Here is a 24481-nt window from a genome sequence, read left to right as displayed (position 1 = left end):
ACATCAACTTGAAATATAAATAAATAAATTAAATATAATATGAAAAAAAAAAAAAAACACATGAATAATAATGATAATAAATAAACTAAAGGATACATTTGTCGATGAAATGCAAGACGTTTACATTGGCATCCAACACGAACTTTCTCAACATTTCATGTTAACTCATTGATAATGATATTCACATTAAATATAAATAATTTTTGTTTATTTTTCTTTCTTCAATATATAAAATAAAAATAGTATATTTAATTATTTAACAAATACTATTTTTCATATTGACATTTTATCATATAGTTATCGTGAATTTCTGGAGGGTCTTATTGTAAAACTGCTTGATCAATAAATGGAGATGTTTGTGTATCCCAAAAGTTAATCCTTTGAGTATGCTAATTTATTATTTAAAAAAATATAATAAATAAATAACAGGTTTTAATAAAATACAGATAGACATTTCTATGAACATTTATTATGACTGCATGAATCTATGAAAACAGTTAAAACTATTATTAAACAAAGGCTGAAAAGATACGACAGAAAAAAGGGTTAAAAAAAAAAATACTTGTAATGACTTTTAATTTTATATAGATGCAAAAAAATAAAAATCTATACCGTTAAATTGAGGATAATAAAATTTTGAAATATTATCAAATTTAATATGTTTTCTTGGTCTATTTTAAAAGTATCATGTCATTGGCATTGAAAAAAAAATAGGCTATAGTCATTAAATGTTGCTATCACAAAATTTAATTATAATTTTGTAATTGGATAGTCGCGTGAACACGTTAAAAACAGGGACAGTTATAAGGATGCTGGTTGTCACTTAATGGAAAATGCACTGTGCAATATTTTTTATTTTTTTTTTAAATAAAAAAAAAAACAGGATTTACTGAAGAAATATAGTCTGCTAATTATATCACATTTGCTGGTCTTTGTCGCTTAGAAATTTTGCCGCAAACCAGGTGACACTCACACTATATACACCTGAATTCCTGAAAAAAAAAATTTTTTCTCTTGCTCTTTCAACATGGACATTTATTTCTGATACTGAGATACATTTATTTTTTTAATCTCAACGTGAAAGAGACAAGCTAATTGATTAACATACAAATTATAAAATGTGTGAAAATAAAAATAATTAAATAAACCGAGATTTACAAATATAATCTTATAAAGTTATGTTAAACTTGTGTCTCTAAATTACATATCAGCATAAAAATCATGATAAATAATTACTTGATTTTTTTAATTTTTTTTAAATAGCTTTTATTTTTCATTTAAAAAATTTTTTTCTCCATCGAAAAATATTAAATTTATTTTACATAATTTTTTTTTTCCAAAGATAACAATCAAGTTCCATTGACGCTTTGATGCATCATCAAAAAAAAAAAATATATTAATAATATAAATAAAAAGATGAATGAACAAAAAAAAAAAATTAAAAAAACACAAATATCCAAGTGTCATTTATTTTTCTTCTGAAGTATCAACATTGAATATATTCTGATTGTGCAATCATGGCAATGTTCTTACGGTAAACTTTTGCCTTTGGCATGTGTTATAGTTGTAGCATACAAGTACATCATGTACACCTCGTACACAAGAACCATATATACAAAGTTATTCAAAAAAAAAAAAAATGAAATAAAATAAATAAAAATAAGATGCGTTGTGTAGTTTCCTGGACACACAGTGCATAGAGAGAGAGCTCACCTTTCACCACACCCACGCCATGGACATTTGTGCACATCTCACCTTGATAAGAATAATAAAAAAATAAGCAAAAAATTAATATCAAACGATATGAAAACCACGCCGGAAGAGAGTTGACTATATTGTTGGTTCTTTGCAAATTTATATTACACTTATACAACCAAATACGACCCACGTTGTGTGTCCCATCATCCACAACCGGACGTTTCACGTTACCATACAATCTATTTTGAAACACTTGTGATTCTGCATTTGATAAAAAACATTTTTTTTTTTTTTTTTTAATACTTACCCTTTTTTATTTTATTTTTATTTTATTATTGTTATTATTTTCTTTGAATTTTATATTCAATATACATGTGAATGTAGTATTTTTCTAATTTTTTTTTTAAATGTTTTTTTCATTTTTATTTTATACAAATGCTCATATTTTCATTTATATATTGGAATATATATAATACGATTGATATCAGTGCATATAATGATATTAGGCATGTTCATTTATGTATGTGTGTGTGTGTATTGTTGTTTAAAATCCCTTAGGCTGTACCATTGTCCGTCGATGAAAACAGATATCCATTGTCTTTATAGAAGCTGCATCACTTGTGTGTGGCTTTCACTCGTGGTGGCAACTAATAGATTCGATTGTCTAACATTTATACAATGTGAATGGCTATTTTGAATTAAGTCACATTGTTGTCACGTTTTATTTTAATCTCGATATATACAAAAATTATATATTATTTTCAATTTTTTTTACATAATTTTTGAAGCTTAATATATATTTTCTTATTATTTTTTTTCAATTTTTAATTGTTATTAATAATTATTCTTTGAAAAAAATTAATCTACAAATATTTTCAAAGTAAGTATTATATTTTTTTATTATTTCAAATAAATTTCTAGTTGTTTTTGTTATTTTTTTTTTTATTTTGATAAAAACCTTATCACTGTTTATTTAAAAAAAAAAAAAAAAAACTTAGATGTATGTTTTTTATTTGTGGACGTGCAGATAATGGGTCATTATTAATGTCATTTTATTTTCCGGGTTATGCAAAACAAAGAACAATTTATTTTATTATTTTTATTTTTTTTTAAATTTAAAATTGTCGTGTATATTTTTATCATTCATTGATAAAAGTAAATAATAACTTTGATATTTATAATAACACTCGATGGAAAAAAAAACAACAATTATAATAGATAACAAAAAAAAAATATGTATATATAAGCTACTTTTCATAACAATATTTATTTCTAATCGAAGTAATAAAAAAAATTTACAATTCAAATTGCGAAAAAAAAATGAACTTTAACTTACTATTGAGTTTAATCTTAATAATTAATGGCTTTAAAAGCTCAATTGCTGAAGAAGGTAATAATTTTATTTACTAAAAATATCTAAAATAATAAACAAAATAAATAATATTTTACAAATTTATTTACAGATTGGAGTTATAAAAATCCAGATGAATGGAAAACACAATTTCCCAAGGATTGTGGTGGTGAAAGACAATCACCTATCAATATAGAAATGGGATCAACAATACCTGGTAAACCAATTGGTTTAAAATGGAATAATTACAAAAAACTTGCAAAATCAGCAAGTGTTTCCAACAATGGACATATACGTAAATACTAAGATTAATATATAGCTTGTATAATAAAATGAAATAAATATTAAAAATACCATAAATTTAATCAACAGTTCAGCTTAATCATCAGTATAATGATGATGAAGTTCCAACAATTACATCAGATCTATTCAACGGTGAATATTATTATTTCCAATCGAATTTTCATTGGGGTGAAAATGACAGTACTGGAAGTGATCACACTGTTGATGGCAAATCGTGAATATATATTCAAAAAATTCTTAATTTCTTGATAATCTGCATTGCATATTGCATGTGTTTTTTTTATTTAATAATTTTTTTTTTTGTTAAAAATATAGTTTTCCATTGGAACTTCATTTGATACATTTAAAAAAAGGCTATGATTCATTAGATGAAGCTGTTAAACATGAAGATGGAGGAGTTGTTATCGTTGGATTTTACGAAGTTTGCAAAATTTATTTATTTTATTTATACTTAAATAAAAGTTGTAGAGACTATTTAAAACAATATTTATAATTTTGTAGATAGGAGAGACTGAATCACATGTTATAAATAAATTGCTTCAAAAACTTGATGACTTTAAAGCAGTAGGAAGTGACGTTGAAGTTGAACCTTATCCATTGTCACACTTTGAAGTTGTTGAATCAAAAAATGCATGGGTCAGTTATAATGGATCAGCAACTTATCCAAATTGTTGGGAAGTTGTTACTTGGATCATACCAACTAAACCATATCAAGTATCTCAAAGTCAGGTAGACGAAAAAAATTAAAAATAACGACAAAACATTAAAATAATAAAAATAAAAAATAATAATTTAATTTTTTAGATGAAAAAATGGAGAGAAATTGAGTTTGCAAATGGTGATAGTCACAATAATCGTCCAGTTCAGCCTCTCAATGGACGAAAAGTTTGTATGCATCCAAAAGAATATAATCTACTTGAATGGTTATTCCATCTTATTTTCTGATTTAAATTACAAATCAGATGCTTGTTGTTAAAATTTGTTGTAAAATTATAATTGTATTATTAAAAAATACATGAAAATATATTTAACCTGTTGAATAATTATTTTTAAAAATAAAATTACGTAAGGTTTATATCATTGATTCAATTTGATAATCTTGAAAATGATAAATTTTATAGATTTTAAATTCAAGTATATCGAAACAAATTGACAGAACAGTGGCATTATTTATAAATATATTTTTTTGTTTCATTTTGAAATTGTGTTGAATATATTTGTTTGATCGTGTGAAATAAATTATCAAGATATGTGCCAATAGTTTGTATGGTACTTGCAGACAAACCAACACTGATTTGATCAGTGTTAACTGGACTTTAAATTTTTCAATTGGTATTATATATAGCGATGTACTTTTAAGGATACATATTGACATACGCATTTACGCACGTGCCTATTTATGGATTAAAAAATTTTAAAATACAAAAATTCAACATGTCAAACAATCAGCTATCTATTTTAAATCTCAACAAAAAAAAAATACAAAAATGTCTACTTCATTTTTCTCTTTACAACAAAAACCAATTATTTAATTTAATATTTTTTTTTATCATAATTTGAAAATACATTTTTAGATATTCATTTCACTTCCGATATAAATTATTTTTTTTTTTTTAAATAAGGCTATGCAAATTCCATTGCGCACATAGTGAAGTCTTATGTACTGTTTTGTTAAAATTACATAAGACTATATGATTGCGTTCACACGGAGACGCGTTGTGGTTGTTATGAAATGAAATAAATTTTTTTTTTTTCAATTTTCCACAACAACCCAACAAATCAAAAAATATATACTAATTATTTTTTTTTTACTTTAAAAACTACCCATTTAAAATTAAATCAAATAAACATGCTAAATAAATTTTATCTCAATTTTTATTACATTCATAAAAGTAATAAAATAAAAACACCATTGACATTGAAGTGTAATGTAAAAGACTAAAAATAAAATGATATAAAAAATATAAAAAAAAAATATGTACATAGAGGGATTTAGAGTGACGTCTTGGGCCTGAAGATAAGACGTAACTCGGCAAATGTTTTGCTCACGTCACGGTGTGTTCCGTTACAAGGGAGCCCAAAGGTATATGGCCGCGACTAGAAACCCATTAATATGTATGATCCGTTGGGCAATCGGGTGGAAGTGAATTTCTCGGGGGCACAGCAATGGACACACGAGACGATCTCTTTTATATACACAAGAAGCTTCGCGTATATATTCAACGAGCGGGCATCATTGCGGTCTATACCAAAGACGATACACATATATAAAAAATAAAAATAAAAAAAAATAATAAAAACATACTATACACTAGAGCTATCACACATACGCAACACTAATATACACATATATAAATATTAAATATATACAGGTGAATAAACCTGAATGAAAGAGAAAATAAATATAAATTGCTGCAGATGTTTGAATCAAATGGAATATGATCAACCAATATACAGTATAAATAAATTCTCCCAATTCCAATTAGTCGATTATTCAAAGAGAAAGAGCCAATTATATATCAGCTTAACCTCTATAATATATCATACAATAAATATGCAAAAATATATAAATAATAAACACTGATTTTATATAATAATTGATCGAGATAATTTTTTTGTTACTTCTTTTTGCTTTTTATATTAATATAAAAAAATAACAATAAAAAAAAGATGAAAATAATTTAATGATATAAATTTAAGACAAAAGAATTACTTGCGGTTATTTTGTATATTTTTTCATGATGATATTATTGTCCAGTGCCATTGGGTAAATTGTACAAACAACGGGGGGTCCAGTCACATATAGAAAATTTACACTTATACAATCAATGTCACATATATATTATTTTCATATGTAAAAAATATAAATAATAAATTTATATATGTGATAGAATGAGACAAAAAAACATTGCGATATATTATAAACGTGCTTTTGTGACACCTCACCTGCTGTTGTATACCGCTTCCTTGTGGGTGGATCATTGCCTGGGGAACCATCTGTATATAACATAAAACACAGTACATAATAATGATAATAATTGTATTGTAAAAATAAAAATAAAAATACAAGAGAGTAAGAAACAAATAAAAATATAAATAAATAAATAAAAAATAAAGGTAAAAATGTATGTTGGCTTTTACGAGAAAGCCAAGAGACTGACCGATATGACAACGTATATTATTATAATAAGTAATAACAAGGAATGTAAAAAAAAAAAAAAAAAAAAGAGCCTGTCTCTTTCTCTCTCTGTGTTCTCCAACCCCTTATTTTAACAAAAATTACATTGACCAATAAATATATTTTTTTTTGTTTTAAATTTTAAGATTATTTTTTATTGCATTTTTAAAATAAAAAAATTACAAATTAGTTAGGTGGATAATTTTTGTATATGAACAGGTTCAAAGTCATAAAAAAAAACCAAGTTTATTTATTTATTTATTTATATATTTATTTATTTATTTATTTGGTAATTTAAATATCATTGTTATTTTTTTCTTTAAATAAAAATAAATAATCAGCGTTAGATACATATTTTTTTTCAATTGAAAATTAATATTAAATGTATTTATCAATTAACTTTTTATTGAATATAGAAATCAAATTAAAAATCAGTAGTCAATATAGTGTGAAAATATTTATTTAAATGAAAAAAAAATCTTGGGAAGCTGACGGCATTTGCCACCTGTAACATTTATTTAAGTGGTATATTGAAATGAGTGGAGAAAGGTATGACAAAAATAATATACATTCATTCCCAGAAAAATACAGTCAATTAATAACACAAAAAAAAAACATACAAAACAAATAATTATGATAAAATTAAAAAATAAAAAAATCATAAACTATAAAATGATGATTAAAAAATATTTAATGTAAATGTAGATTCATTAAAATAAACCATATGGAATTTAATATTACACTCGGTAGTATATAAGTAGCATTGAATATATTTTATATCCAACATTATATGAACATCTAGCTTGTAAATGCAATTTCTTCTATATTTTTAAATACATAAAATATCTGGACATTAGTTTGTGTCTTGTGATACCGTGGGACACATTAACCATAACTTTTGATATTTTTAAAAATTACAATTTCCGTGCAACACTGTCGTTAAATGAATTTACCAAAGTAAACGAAAAAATATAAAATAATAATGATCGTAAAAGTAATTTAAATCAACGAAAATAAAAAAAAAAAAAAAACAGAAAATAATTTCGTCTTTTTTATGAAGTTTAAATTTCCGGTAATAATATATTTTCTTCCGAGAATTTGTCATCAAATATACGCATCAATTGACGCATCTTAAAAATTTAATGACATAATGATATAAATTCAAAATTAAATTAATTGTTTTATATTTTAAAAATGCTTATTGTAAATTTTTTTTTTTTTGGACATATATCCGGGTGTTGTAGTCGGTTCTATTGTCAGAGAGAACTGGATTATATTTACAGCAGGTTATAGATCAGAGCAAGAAGGCGGATGTACACTTGGTACAGTGGCAAGTCACGACAAAACTAGTATAACTAGTAAATAAGGTCTCTATGTAGTCAAGAGCCAAAGGCACTGTCCAGGACAAACGACTCTGGTACCATTGCTACTTAAATCAAAACACCGCAGTTCATATTTTTTACTATTTTTTTCTCCACTTTATCTTTCATTCTATGTTTATTATTATTTATATAATACACCTTGCGCGCACATGCTATATAATATTATCCATTGCTGCAAAACCGCTGACTCTATCATGTAGATTTGAAAAAATTTAAAAATATTTATATATATAAAATTAGATGGAGATTACACTTGCAATATACAGAGTGCTAGTTGAGTATCGGGCGTGCGAAAGCTGTGACATATACTAAGTGTGTGTGTGTCGCTTTCTTAAATCGCCAAACGAAAACTGCACCTTTATTTTTCGTTTAAATCATATTTATTTTTGAATGATAAATAAACAACAAAAAAAAAAAATTCACACTACTATATATAAGAATATAATTTATTATAATAAATAATTCAATTTGTTCAAACAAAATTCCAACAACGTATATACATACACGTTGAGTTAATAAATAAAATTAAAATATATAAACCGAGATATATTTAAACGACATTGTACATAAACTATTATATAAAAATTATTTTTTTCATTTTCAATGTTGGCTATTAATCTAAAAATACAAAATCATGATGAAGTAAAATATGTTGTACGTTAAAGTATATTTAAAACTTTATAAAGATAGTGATGATCTTTATCAGGACATTCATTATTAATGCCAAGATCGATGCAATTTAATTTGAAAAATATTTCTCACTCGGTCAGCTGTGTATCTATACACACAACACACCAATACACTGCAATATTCTCTCGACGAAAGATCGTCGCCTCAGGTATAAATATATACACATTAATATATTTATTAAGGATAAGAAATATTTTATTTAATATACTCAATGAATCATTAAAATTAAATACAATATTTATATTTTTTTTTATAAACTAATTACTATTACATTTCAATATTACAAGTAATAAAATCAACTAAAAAAAAAATTTATTTATCAATTATTAATTTTAAATAAATATTTTACTTGTTGAAAATTATTATAATATTTTTTTCATAATGAAAATATATAATACACGTGCGCCAAGTTGTTAGAGTGATAGAATGACTGAGATTAAAGATGTCGAGGATCCGTCATTGTATAGATTGGATGTACCATGAAAGTGGTAAATAAGAAAAATAAAAAGAACAAGAAAAAGAAGATGTGAGTAAGAAAAAAAAAAAAATTAAAAAAAAAAAAGGATTGTGCATACAGATACAAGGTTCTCTGATGGTGACGACGAATAAAACAGTGTGGATGAATCGCCCAAGGGGGCAACTAAAATACCCATCAAGAAAATATATATATGTGTATTTTTGTTTGAATGTGTGTCGGTCTCGTCAAGGTAAAAAGGCTCAATTCCCTTGCATTATGTCAACCGTTACCGACAACCGTTTATTACTTCAACCGCATAGCCGATAAAATTTTTGCATAATGCAAGATAATCAAGAGGACGGCTTTTAGACAGGTGGTTTATATGTCTTGGTATTTATATATACATACACACATTTCATTGGTTTTATCTTAACTTACCCCTACATCCTCCTCCCTTAATTTTTTTTATTTTTTTTATTTTTTCACTTGCTTCTCACACACTGACTCGTTAAATCATTTATTTAAATTTTTTTTTATTTTTCATATTTAAATTTAATCATCACATTCATGATTTATTTTATTATTCATGTTTTTTTTTTTTTTTTTATGAATATTATTTTTATTTAATTAACTAATTAATTCAACATTTTTTTTTTTTAATTTTAAATTAATGTGAATATAATTTAATTAATTTTTAAATTTTACATGTTGACAATTTTGATGATGATTTTTTTTTTAATTAATAATAATTATTTTTAATTTGCAAAATAAAGTAGATTAATTTTTTTATTAGTTTTATTTAAAGTTGAAAAAAAAATATCTCAATTATAAAGATAATAAGTTATTTATTTTTTAACTTGACCAGAATATTTATTTAATCAAAATAAAAATTATGCAAAAATATTTGAATTTTATTTTAATTTTTATTTCAACTATTATAGAGCATATACGGTTATAATTTATATATTTATTATTATTGTTTTATATATAAACGTAATGCTGTATAAAAGACTACTTGCAATTAGCTCGTTGGATGATCAATGATAATGATTGAGCTGAACGTGATTGACGTGCGTGATGTTTTAAAATCCATATACACAAGTAGTAAAGACTTAAAATACAGCTTGAAATATATTTACTGTTGCAAATGTAGAATAAAGAAAAAAAAAAAAGTAAATAAATAAATATATATAAAATAATAAAAATGAAAAGTTATTTTCTGTATTTTAAATTTGAACTCTCGTGGCCCTTTGGACCGATTTGCATGCCGATGAGGTCTAGGTTGGAGGGCGTCCCCTTGTGTAGATGACCGGAAAACACGCACTGATCTGGAGATCAGCCCTCCATTAGGAAAACAACCATATGATAATATAAAAAATAGTATTTTTATTTTTTATTTAAAAATGATAATGATGATAAAAACAAGACAAAGAAGTGAGAAATAATTTATATACAAAGACAAGAAATGAAAATAAGTGTTTGCGTGGGTATCTGATATGGCTTTTTGTTGCAAGTAGCTCTTCACGTACCGTGACAAGGACGCCATTATTACATTAATGCATTTGCCAATTGTATTTATCGATTATCTTATATACTATTTTAAAATATAAAAATATAATATTGTTGTATCTTATAACTGTCCTTCATTTGCAGTTAAAATTAACTATCAATTGATACATATGGTTTATTTTTTATTTTTTTAATCAATTTAAGTCGATAGAATGCCGATAACAATTATCGATAATATGTTTTTTTAATGATTCATAATACAAGTCCCGTTTTACAATTTATTTTTATTTTTTTTTTATAATTAATTTTTGCTTCTTTTTTTTTTTTTAAACTTATTTTTTAAAATGACTAAAATATTTACATATTTTTTTACAATAATTATATTAATTAAATAAAATAATTTTTTTTATAAATTGAAAATTTAAATATCTTTATTTTATATTTTTAAATAAATCAAAATTTATTGTAATTAAAATTACGATTAAATAATTAATAAAAATAAAAAATATTTAATGATGAATAATTAAAAAATTATAAAAACCATTAAGATAAATAATATTTTAAAAAAATTAATCAACATATTAATTAGCTAATAGCTTAAAAAAAACCTAATCACAATTCACAATTTAAAAATTTAATTAAATTATTAAATAGATTAAAAATCACTTATTGATTATACTTTTTTATCTTTTTTTATTCTTGTTTTCTTTTGTATACATAGAGTTAGAAATTATTACAAGCGTGTGTTATAAAAATAATTAATTCAAAAAAAAAATGATGCACCACAAAATACACATATTGTATAAATTTAGTTTATATATACATACATTGAGGATGAGGTAGCACCAGAGGGCAAGCCATCCACCTGCCCTGGCGTCTGTATATATGATATAAAATCACCCACGCGTTAACTTCAACCAACACAAACGCCTACTCTTGATTCCAGCAATGTTATAATGCACTTGAGAACGCGGAAATACATTTAGTTTACTAACAAACACATACTCTTCATGAATGTATATATATCAAAGAAATACAATCAGACATGTGTATGATGAGTATAAGAATCCATCTACATATAAATGCATATCAAAGTGATAGCGATGGTCATTTGGTTCTGGTCTCTGATAATACAATAAGCCATATCCATTTCTGTTGATAATGATGATGATAATGGTGATGGTGATGATGATGATGATGATGATCTGTGTCAGTGTATTGCATATTATATAATAGACAAGACAAAGAGAGGGAGAGACATGGAAAATATTGCCCTAAGGCTTCTGGTCATGTTACAATGAACCCTTGCATATACATATATTTATTATTGCTCATGGCATTTCTGTAAATACGTCACACAAGTCAATGAACAACTGCATATGTAATCATTTTCGATATCAACTAAACTATATTGTAATGCACTTGTAAGGTTTGACAATCATTCATATATTTATTTAATTAAATATTGAAAATAATATTTATTAAAGCTTTTAATATTGTTTATTTATTTTTGATAGATGCCTTTTATAAAAATAACAACTGTTATCTTTTAGAAAAAAAATATAAACTCTATTTTGGAATTTTTGGATTTATAAAAATTCTAGAGAGAAAATGGATCAGTAAATTTCTTTTTTAATTTGTACAGCAAATAGAGACAGGCTCCAGCTATTTGCAAAAAAATTCTCATCGTTGGCCAAGCATTATTTATTGCAAAAAAAAAAAATTCCAAAAATGAGACTCTCAATGCGACGATATACAATATTATTTAAATGAAAATGAATAAATAAAAAATGCGACAGATAAATACAAAAGATAAATTATTTTTTTATTTTCAACAAATAAATGTACATGATTTTTTTTTTAATTTTTTGTATGGAATAAAAAAATTAACGTGGGCTTTGAAAGAAGAGATTAAATTTGTTGCTTCATTTTATTGACTATATCATATGATTTTATGGTTTATAAATTTGATTTCAATGTGCATTTAAAATACGCTCAAGATTGTATTTGTAAGTGTATTATATTTTTATAATATATATATTTTTTTTTTTTTTTTGTTTATTTTTTAAACACATTGAATAAAGTATATTCGTGTGTGGTTTTTTAAATAATAATATATACAATCGTAAAAGGAGCCTACAAAGAGGTGAATAAAAATCATGACAAGTTAAATATAATTTATAATTCAAAAGAGCGCAAATCTCATCTGTTTGTCTCAAGCCAATTAAACTTGCCATCTTCGTTTTATATAAATTTTCACTTTTCTATCATCTCTTTCACCTACTTAAATACAAAAAAAATAAAAAACATTATTTTTCCCTTTGCATTTCACAAATAAAACACCATAATTTTATCTAAAAAAAAAATAAATAAATAAAACAACCTTTCTCAGTCGTCAATAAAAATTTTGTATATAAATTTTCCAATCATTTGACGCAATCATCTATACACGGTAGTTTTAAAAATTTGAATCGCGTGACTATCACGAATGAAGGAAAAATAAAATTATTGTTTTACAATGAGACTATATATATGTTTGATTTTTTTTTTCAATTTTATATACACATTGATACTAGAATTATTTTGACTTCAGTGTATGTCACGCGAGTCAATGAAGCGAGTTAAATAAAAATTTAATAATGATGATGATGATGATGGTGGTATAGTAATGAACCAGGTCGACTGTCGGGTAAGTATGTTAGTAAAAAATACATAATGTTTGTCCTTATGAGAGAAAGTGTTCAAGTTGATTATTTTCAAACAACTGCCAATTTATTCTACAATATATATTTTTATATTTTTTTTATTTCAATTACATCTAGAGTATCAATAATTTTCACTCACTTGTTTATAAAAATTATACTAACTTTATGGCCGACCGAACAAACAAAAGTTTAAAACAATTTTTAATTATACTAATTTTAAAAAAGTAATTAATTTAGATCAATTTATTTGTTACATTTTTTTTTTAATTTTCAATGTATATCTGTTGAAACTTTCTACGAGAATATAATAATCTTGAAGATAGTAAACAATGGAGTTTATTGGCTCAATGCTTCAGTGATAATTTAAAATATTAAAATTTAAATAAAAGTATTAATTTCTTAAAGTTGCATGATAAATTTAAAAGGTATTATTTTTTATTTATTTATAATACTGGCTTTGAGGCTATGTGTAGGTTGAGTATTGTAAAATATACATTTGTCTGTTAATAACTTTGTACAAGTTGGATTAACGGAAGTGTCATATTTGTTTTAATAAAAAAAAAAATTAAATAGCCATACCTACACAATATGTCAATTCACATAATTTTAAATCCATTGAAAATAAGGTATTTTTAAATTACATCGTCTTTTGTTAATAAATAAAAACTGTGAGACAAAAAATTAAAATAAAACAATGAAAATATTTACTGTCTCAGTAAAAATTGAATTAAAAAAAAAATCCTATGGGATTTTTTCGGTATTCCATTGTCAATTGTTGCTCATTTTAAAACCGACTTGTGTCATAAATTTATAAAATAAAATTTAATCATAACTCAAAGCTATATTTATTTAAAAAAAAAAAAAATATATAGCCATCTAAATAATTTTTTTTGTTGCGAATATATTGACGTAAAAATTGATTAAAATTGCTGCTTAAAAAATTGCAACAAGTTTATGTATCGCTGCAATTTAAAAACAAGTAAATTTATAAAAAAAAAAAAATTAAATGATATATTATAATTTTTAGATGACAAAATTATGGAACTAAGATGTCTCATTATAAAATTATTAGACACCAATATCCATCAATGCTCGAGGCTGATAATTACAATATATAAATTTTATTTTTATTAATCTCATATGATATCTGAGGAAATTAAGTAAGCATCGACGATGACTTTTGATGGTTGAATTATACTGTATGCATTATATTACCAATATCCGTGTGCCTCCAGGCAATATAATATATTTTAAGTATCTACTTACTAACTTGACTCGCATCTCTTTCTGTAAATTTTTTTATCCTCATTTTAATTCTCTGTGCAAAACAAAAAATTAATAATAAAATATATTTTGTCTTTATTATTTATTATAATTTTGATTTTATATGTTATATACATATTCAATTTTTCAACGCCTTGTATAAATATTTACCAGGTGTAGAAGCCATTGCAAGTTAATCAGAATCCCGTCGTCGTCGTTTGCCGCCTTGTTATTAATGCGTAATTGAATGTTGCGATTCATTACCCGGACATCATATATATATATTCATTTTTAAAAATTGTTTTTTTTATTTTTTTTTTTAATTTATACTGCACATAGAGAGAGAGAGAGAGTAATCTGATGCAGCTCAATAGGGTGAATTGCATATCTTATAAGTCGCGATTTAAATTCCAAGAATGTATTTTGTTTTTTTTTTTTTTTTAATTTTAAAATTTATTATTTTTCAATTCCATACCGGGAAGTTATCAATTTAACTTGTCACTGAGACGCACTCACCGAGACAACTCGATGAATCAATTGCTTATTTTTTTTTTTTATTCAGTGACAATTTATACTTCTATCATTTATCTATAATAATATTTTTTATGATTTTTTTTATTTTTTCTTTAACGATTTACATTGCGCGCTTAAGAAAACCGTTCATTTTCCCACGAACTGTCGCTTGGACGAAGAAACGTAACTGGAGAACCCCCTTTCGCCCATATTGCATGCAATGAGTCGTAACAAGTATTAGACATAGGCGACATACCATTCAATTATAGTATAGTAGAGAGCTCATGTCCAACGACATCCTCAAAACTAATAAACTTTGTTATTTTAAAGGCTTCTTTTACATCGTGTGTATGAACGCCTTTCTAATATTTGCCCTCTATATTAAAATATATATCTATATGAATAAGTGCTGTTTTAATATTAATTTTTTTTTTCTAGTAATTTATTACTTATGAGACATGTAAAAAATGAAAATAATCATAATTATTTAATGCAAGAAAATGGAAAGGATTTAGAAAGATGAAAAAAAATAAAATTTTCATATTTAGAAATATTTTTTTTTATTTAAATTATTTTTATTCTAATTTTAGATAAAAAAATTTTAACTCTTTAAAATTCCAAGTAATCAATAAAATTAATAATTAATATTTTTTTAATAAAAAATTGTAAAATAATTTTGATGGTTTTGTGTTTATTTATTTTCATTTAAAAAATTTTTAAAAATTAATATAAACTACTTGTTGAAATAATTATTTATTTTTTGTTTTTTTAATTAAATATAAAATGATTAAAAATTAATTATTCATAATTATCAATTACTGTTGATTATTTAAAATAATAAAAATAAAAAATAAAAAAATGAAATTAAGGTAGTGTGGTAAAAAGTAAATCTAAATATGTGAGGTAAAAATTGGCATGATGAGGACTTTGACTTTTTCTTACCCATGAATATTTATAAATTAAAAATTGCCTTGGTATATATTATTCCCACAACAAATATTTATGTGTATACATCTCGCTGACTTTTTTTTTTTTTTTTTTTTTCAACAGTACGTTGATCCCAATTTGTCACACACCGTAGCATTATCCCATTTTAGTTAATAAATTAATATTATAAATGCATATTGCTAAACAACTTTTGACTATATATATTATATTTTTCTGTAAATATTATAATTATTATTATTTTAATTCTTTGTTCCATTCTTTCATCGTTAAGTCAAAAGTGCCACACGCAATTATGCAAGTCGTAATTACAATGAGGTTTTAAATTGGATAACAAGAGTTGACTTATTTTTATTTACAACACTCTTTATAATTTTTGAATTAATTATATTTTTTTATTTTCTGTTACAGAATTATCTTCAACTTCTGCATAATTTTCTGGTAAGAAAAATTTAAAAATTATTTCTTTACAACTTTATCAATCTTTTCTTGATGACATTAATATTTTTTGCAGCAAAATTTAATGTTTATAAATACTTTTAGTATAGTATGCAAAATAATTTTTTAATTTATGCATATAAAAAATTAATTACTATGATTAGAGATCATTAAATGAATGCTAAATTAAATATATTTTTTATCAGTTATTTTAACGTTGACAACGATATATATATCCATCCCTTAAACATTATTTAATCTTATCGCATGATGTTGACTTTTCAAGATGCTCCCTTATCGTTGCTGTCCTACCTTACACGTCCCCATTCGTTTTTGCTCATTTCCGCGACACTGAATAGCAATAAAAGACATTTTAAAAAACAAAAAAAAACATATACTTATAACATTAAATAAATTAAATAACCTGTTTTAATTTTTTTTTAATTTTATATCACAATAACATTTATTATAAATTTTTTTTTCTCATACATTTATTGTCAATAGTAATTTTAAATATTTTTTGCATTAAAAACGAAAAAAAGTATATTATTTTTGGATTTTTCAAAAGAATGTGACAAACATTTAAGCTAAAGAAAAAAAAAAAATTAAAATTACGATATTGTCTGTTAAAGAAACTTGAATATTTTTTTTTTATTTTCAAAATTATATGCTCGTTTTATTTTTAATTTCAAAGCTAAGTGTTAGCTTGGTGTAATTTTAGCGGTACATTTATTGTGGTATATATACGTCACCTGGATTTTAGCGATATCGTCAACCAAAAAAAAAAAAAAGATACAGACTACATGACTTTGGCTTTTCGCGCGCGGGACACGAGCGATCTGCCGGGAGTCCAAGTGAAGGTGCGTGTCCCTGGACACGGCTTGCCCATTAGGTGGACCCTTGGGTTTCATCAGATTAGATTCCATTTCATTTTGCACACACCATTATCCAATATATACACATATAAATGTGACTCTCAACAATGCTGCACACAATGTTCAGTTAAGATTTCCTTCTCGCGAGTTCAATGTCCTTTATAAATTTATTTATTATTATTTTTTTTTTTTTAAATATAAAACCAATAATACCATGTTATAGCAATTTGTTAAAAGCATCAGTTGAATAAATGTGATTTTATTTTTTAGTTATCCTTGTATCTTTAAATTTTTTTTTTGTCCATATCTTTGTCGTCACACTTGATGGAGCATGACGTTTTTTTTTTCTTTTAATTTTTAATTTTTTTTTTAGTGTACATATGGGATCGGTTGTTTACCGGTGCCATTTGTCCCAAGAAAAACATTCCGGCATCTAGGACTCGTTAGTACATCTACTGAGTATAAATTCAATCGGTTTGCCGCCGTTTTTTTTTAATCATTTTTTATATAAATACAATTTTTTTTTTGTACTTGTATCACGCGATGCGTCTTGGCGACACATTCATTTGCTTGACTATTATACCTACACTCACCTGCGGCAACTTCATACCTTCGAGACATTTATTTTTTTTTTTGCACGCAGATTCCTTCAATGGTAATATGTCCAACGACTTGTCCAACTAACGAACTCAACTAAAAAAAATATCAAACATCTGCTTTTGAATTTATATATATTTATTATATAATTTTTTTTCATTTTTGTCTTTATTTTTCATTTAATTATGACATTAGATGATTTAATGAATACATTTACTTAATTACTATTTTATTTTTTTATTTACGAGCACATTGGCGCGCTACGCGCGCGTGTATCTATACCTTCTAAAAAGTTCATTGTTCATTGATTTTATAAACACAAGTATTATCATATAAAAAAAAAAAGAATGAATAAATTGACGAAAAATTTTTTAAATTTATTTACACATAAATCACACATAATTCACGCGTAATTCTTAGTCTAATAACATCAAGATTGAATGTTTACCGAAAAAGTTGTGCTACCTTAATATGTCAGTTTTAAAAAAAATATAAAAAATATTTAAAAAAATTTTGTTTTTGAATTATTTCTTCACACATAAAAAACACATAATTCGGACAAAATTTTAAGCCCAATTGCGTCGCGATCCGATGATTATTAAAAAAGTTGTGCTAGCTTAATATGTCAATTTTAAAAAAAAATATAAAAAATATTTTAAAAAATTTCCTTTCAAATTTATTTCTTCACACATAAAAAACACATAATTCGCACAAAATTTCAAGCCCAATTGCATCGAGATCCGATGATTATTGAGAAAGTTGTGCTAGCTTAATATGTGAATTTTTAAAAAAAATGTAAAAAATAAAAAAAAAATTTTCTTTCAAATTTATTTCTTCACACATAAAAAACACATAATTCGCACAAAATTTTGAACCCAATCGCATCAAGATCTAATAATTATTAAAAAAGTTGTGCTAGCTTAATATGTCAATTTTAAAAAAAAATATAAAAAATATTTAAAAAAATTTTGTTTTTGAATTATTTCTTCACACATAAAAAACACATAATTCGCACAAAATTTTGAGCCCAATTGCATCAAGATCTAATAATTATTAAAAAAGTTGTGCTAGCTTAATATGTCAATTTAAAAAAAAAAAATATAAAAAATATCAAAAAAAATTTTGTTTACTCGCTCTTTTTTTTTGTTTTTTCGTTGCTAACGAAATAAATAAAAAAATAATAGAAAAAGGCAAACAGAAAGAAATTCGTATGAGAGTAAGTGAGAAAAAAACAATGACCAATCAAATGTCCGGAAGACCGATGATGTTTGTCCTTTTTATATTAGGAGATTTATAGAATTATTATCTAGTTGTTGGATTATCCAAAAAAAAAATATAGCATCAACACAATATTGTTTTACTTTAAAGGTTTTTTATTGTTTTTCTTTTTGGTATATTTGTAAAGCTTTTTTTGATTTTTTTTTTTTTTCGAAAATTTGATTACAGATGATAAAAAGAAATTATAGAAAAAATAATTGGATTTTTTTTTTAAACAGCGTGTTAAAAATCGGTATAAACATTTGCACGCAAGCTTATTTTCAGTTGTTAAACGTCCATCGATGTCCACATGAGCCAATTACGTATTTTTCTCATGTTTTGGCTATACACACGCGACTCACAGATTTATATGCCACGAATCGAAGACGATATCGATAAACTTAATCGTTCTCTCACACTATAACCATATCCTTATTTTATTTTTTTACCATCTTATCAAAAATTTACTCTTGTTCCTTTTCCTTTTTTTATTATCATCAACAACAATATTATCCCCCAATAAGCACTAAAATTTTATAACTCATGTAATTAGAGTAATATCAGTGGATATATATCTGATAATATAATCGAACATTCTGACCCTTTTTACATTTATCTCACAATTGTATACCTATTAAAATTTATAATCAACAATTTACTCAGAAAAAAATATGTACAAGTCATTTTATACGAAGTTTAATCATTATTGAATTTAAATCACCTCAACGACTCAACGTATTATTTTTATTAACAAAATTTAACACCAATTTTCGTTTTTTATATTATTTTTATTTTCAAACAAAATTATATTTAATTTAATTGACAATGATTATAATAATTATTTATTAATACTTATGGATGAAAAAAAAAATATCTATGGATTTTTTAAATTTTAAAATATTTGTTAAAATTTAAAAATTTATTTGTTAAATTTAAGTATTTATTTATTAAATTTAAAAATTTATTTTTAAATTATTTATACAATTTATTTATTTAAAAAATCATTTATATATTTATAAAAATATTAATAATTAATTAATTATTTATTTTTGTTATTTTAAAATTTCAAATAACATTTTTTTTTTTAAATTTTTTCAATTAATTTTATAGTTTTTTATTTATTTAATTTTTTAATATATTAATATTTATTTATATAAATATATTTAAATTAAAAGAAAAAAATTTCATTGAGGTATTGAAGATGATTGCACATACGCCAGAGGCAAAACCAGTATGTTCCAACTTTCGTTTATATATGCACTTTGTTTAATTCTATTGGAATAAATGTTGAGAGTGAGTTTTCTGGTTGTCTCTGGTCTGTCTAGTTTTCTGGAATATCGTTGGCGATTCACTTTATAAATTTATACACATATATACTTATGTGTATGTATTTGTAAATATATATATATACAAACTTTCCGTCTAGCTTCGAGGTATTTGATATTGACTTCTCGAGGCGCGGCTTTGAACTCGAGGCGCACATTGAAGCTCCCGGACAAACCACCCCATATCTCCCTTTTTGCGTTTAATTAAAAAGCTTCGTACACCGAGATTGTACCCTTATACTATATATACAGAAATATATGTACACCGATAGTCAATTTTAAACAAGCACACTTTATGTTTTAATTTTTTTTTCAATTTTTTTATTTTACATATATGTTTAACTTTTTTAAACTATATTTTTTAATTATAAATTATTTTATTTTTTTACATTATAATTATGTTCTGCAATTTGTTTATTTATTTATTTTTTTTATTTAAAATATTATTATGATTTTTTCGGATTTATTTAAAAGCTTGTTTTTCATATTTTTATATTTATTTTTTTATATAAATATTTGTTAATGAAAATTCAAAAAATATATATTGTGAACATTTAAAAAAATTTTTATCTCATGGGAGACTTCATCAGGCTTTCACCAAGAGTTATACTATTCTTTATTTATGGACAAACTCATTATTTTGGTGCAAGTAAGCAGAAAAAAAAAAAAAAAAAGACAAAAAAAATTTTCGCAGTCTCTAGAAAATTTACCCTTATATACTTTTTTTTTTCTTCATCATATTTTATTTCATTTCAATCTTTCTCTTTTTATTTTTTTTAATTTAATTTTCCTTCTGAACACTGCGGCTAATCTACCATTCCTTTTTTTTTTTATTTTTTTTATCATTTTGCTGATATGTTAAAATTTTAAAAAATTTTTACATCAACAAATTTTCAACTTTTTAAATTATTTTAAATATTTTTTTTTTTCGAATTTCATTATCTCAATATTAAAATCAAAAAATAAATTATTGTTATTTTTTTTCTTGTTTGTTTTGATGTTATATATGCGTTTAATAATATCACATGTCTTCCAGGACATGTAGGTGTTTTCACAGAAGCCAAGTCTGTCATCAGATTGGTCAACATGTAGACCGGAAAAGGAAAAAAAAAAATCTAAACTATCAAAAGATTTAACCGCCCTAGCGAAATTCGCAATGTAGATTTTTTAGCGATAGTCTGAATTGTCGTTTTGAAAAAATTCACTCGAATAGCTCGACAAAAAAGCAACGCAAAAAATATCTCTACTCAAACAACAAATCTCTCAGTCACGTAGTCAAAAAAATTTTTGTCTCCATATTTTTTTTCACTATTAAGTCAAGCAAATAATTTAATTTTTACAAACGTCAACTAACACATTCATCCGCAAAGAAGCGACAGATTAAATCAAGATTTCATATCAAAATGATTATAAAGAATTTTATATTAAATAAATTTTGCCACTGGCTAAATTATATTATTCACTTTGTAAACTTAAAATCAAAATCAAAGGAATAAAATTAACTTAATTTTGCATGAAAATAAAATTCAAAGAAATGTAAATTTTTAATTGCTTCAAAAATATATTATTAATTGCATGTCATAATTTTCTTTCGGCATTTTCTATCAGGAAATAAAATATAAAAATTTAAAAAACAAAGTATTGTTTAATTATTTAGATGAGATTTAATGCAGCAGGTGTTTAATAAAATTCATGTTTGTTTTGTACATGTTATTTATAAATTTATACATGTGTATTATATTTTTTAAGTCACATGTGAATGTGCACTTGTATTTTATACCTATTACACATGCATAATATGCCAGCTTATCCCTTGAATCGAATGCGCTCCACAAAATCCAGGTGAAATGCCCATTAGCGTCTAACGAAAGCGGATTTATATATCGATAAACCTGGATACAATCGTAAAGTTTGATACGTGGCGCAATACAAAGTCGCAAAATTTAATCTCAATGTACAGTATATTTTATTTTTTATTTTATATCTAAATATGGTGGTCTATTAAACCGAAAAAAAATTAAAAATACATTGCAGGAAGTAATTTAGTATTTTTAATTTATTTTTTGTCTCGACGAGAAAATAAATATTTATTTTTATTATTTTACATCATGGTAAGTAGATATTTTTTTTTTGATTTTATATTTTAAATTTTTAATGACAAAATTTATAATTTTATTCTGATAAAGCACTAAGCAGCAAAAATTTTAAATTAATTAATTAATTTTAAACATTTTTTAAATTAATTCATTAAAATATTATTAACAATTTTTTTTTATTATTTTAGTTTTTGAATAATGATTTATGATTTATTGAAAAAATAAACAAACAGAAAATATTTTAGTTTATTTTTAATTTAAATTTTTGTTTTCAATAATTAGAAATTTTTTTTTTTTCAATAATTAAATACTTGCTTTTTTAATTTAAAAACGAAAAAAAAAAAAATAACAGTTTTATCTGTTTTACAATAATTTATTATCCAATAAAATTTGATAGACTTTTTAGCTGGTTTTCACACTTTCATTTGAATTTGTATCGTGGGATTATTGTAGTGAAAAAAAAACACTAAAAAAAAAAAGTATTTTCATTACCCACTTTGCATAAATAGCCAATGGATACATATCTATAATCGGCTTGGATATGTATGTAATATTATTTTTTAAATATACATTTTCAATGTCGACAAGAAAAACACAATCGAAATGTGAAAATAAAAGAATACTTTAAATTGCAAAAACAAGGGATTTTATTTTATATATTCGCATGTTTTTTTTTGTATCAATGCTGTGTGTGAATTTGAATTTAATTTTGTAAAGAAGCCAGATGTCATCTTGATGGTTTTGCATATACACGTATTCAACATGTGTTTATGGGTTTTATCCAATATTTCTTTGACTTGATCGATGCGACTTTGATTAAACCAATCCATTTCGATGAAAAAAAAAAGACTTGTAACTTGTAAAATTTAATAAAATAAAATTTAAAAGTACAAAAATTAAATTAAATTTCTAAAATATTTTTTTTATTATTTTCTTAAATTCAATGCTTTTATTAAATTAAATATATTAAAAACAAATAAATAAATAAAGTAAAAATAATTATTAAATTCTCATTTTTTAAATATTTTTTTGTAATATTTTATTTGTGGTATTTTTATTTGTTTATTTATTTATTTTTTTTTGAATGTGGTTGTGTTGTGGTTATATACACATGCTGGAAAATGATACAAATTACCCTCAACATTCCAACACGAAAAACCAACTAAAAAGGGAAAACCGGACGTAAAATCTCCAAAATTTTAATCAAAGTTTGTCAAGTATGCCGTTTGTGGGTTGATGTTATTCTTCATTTTATCATAATTCTTATAACTTCCCTTCTATATATTTTTACTATACATATATACACATAAATTTATATCATTCTATTATTTTTTCTTGTCATAATATTTTAATATATACATATTAACCTTTGTCTTTGTTGAATTATTTCAAAATGTGGTCGAGCTGTTTAACATATTTGTCATAATCAAAATGCTATTTAAACATTTCTAACAATAAAATCAAAATAAAAAAAAAAAAAAAATCTAAACAACAAAAAAACAACCAATGCTTTGTAAAACTTTGCACAAAATTTGTTTATAAATTTACTTGCAAAAAAAAGCACAAGAGAATGATAAAAATAATTTAATCAAACAGTTAAAATAAAAATATAAAAAATATTTACCCTATTACAAGTTGTAGAAATTTCAAAAGTCAGGTTAAAACATAAAGGATGGAAAAAAAAAAAAAAAATAGTAGTAGATAGACTAGTGCGGATACAGCAAAGGTAGATAGAATTTGATAGGCAAATATATATATAAAACAAGTTAACATAAACATAAACAATGTTTGTGAAGAGTTGGTAGTAGTCAGCAACAGCAAGCAACAGTAAAACCAGAAGCAAAATATATATAAAAAGGTTGGGGTAGTTTTTTGGCCCGTTGTATTTTGTTGAGTTGG

The 24481-nt window shown here is 23.9% G+C and overlaps 1 protein-coding gene across 1 annotated transcript; it reads left to right on the top strand.

Moving 5' to 3' along the window:
• The first annotated feature begins 2971 nt into the window (after positions 1-2971).
• On the top strand, positions 2972-4416 carry LOC122860390 (carbonic anhydrase 2-like). Its single transcript, XM_044164182.1, has 6 exons — positions 2972-3088; positions 3162-3344; positions 3422-3566; positions 3668-3773; positions 3854-4081; positions 4157-4416. The coding sequence occupies exons 1-6, from the start codon at positions 3019-3021 to the stop codon at positions 4295-4297; spliced, it is 873 nt and encodes a 290-aa protein (XP_044020117.1). The 5' UTR covers positions 2972-3018; the 3' UTR covers positions 4298-4416.
• The last annotated feature ends 20065 nt before the right edge of the window (positions 4417-24481 follow it).

Source organism: Aphidius gifuensis, linkage group LG1 (genome assembly GCF_014905175.1).
Source record: "Aphidius gifuensis isolate YNYX2018 linkage group LG1, ASM1490517v1, whole genome shotgun sequence".
Taxonomy (NCBI): Eukaryota; Metazoa; Arthropoda; class Insecta; order Hymenoptera; family Braconidae; genus Aphidius; species Aphidius gifuensis.
Note: the sequence above shows the minus strand (reverse complement) of the source record. Positions and strands in the feature narration are given on the sequence as shown.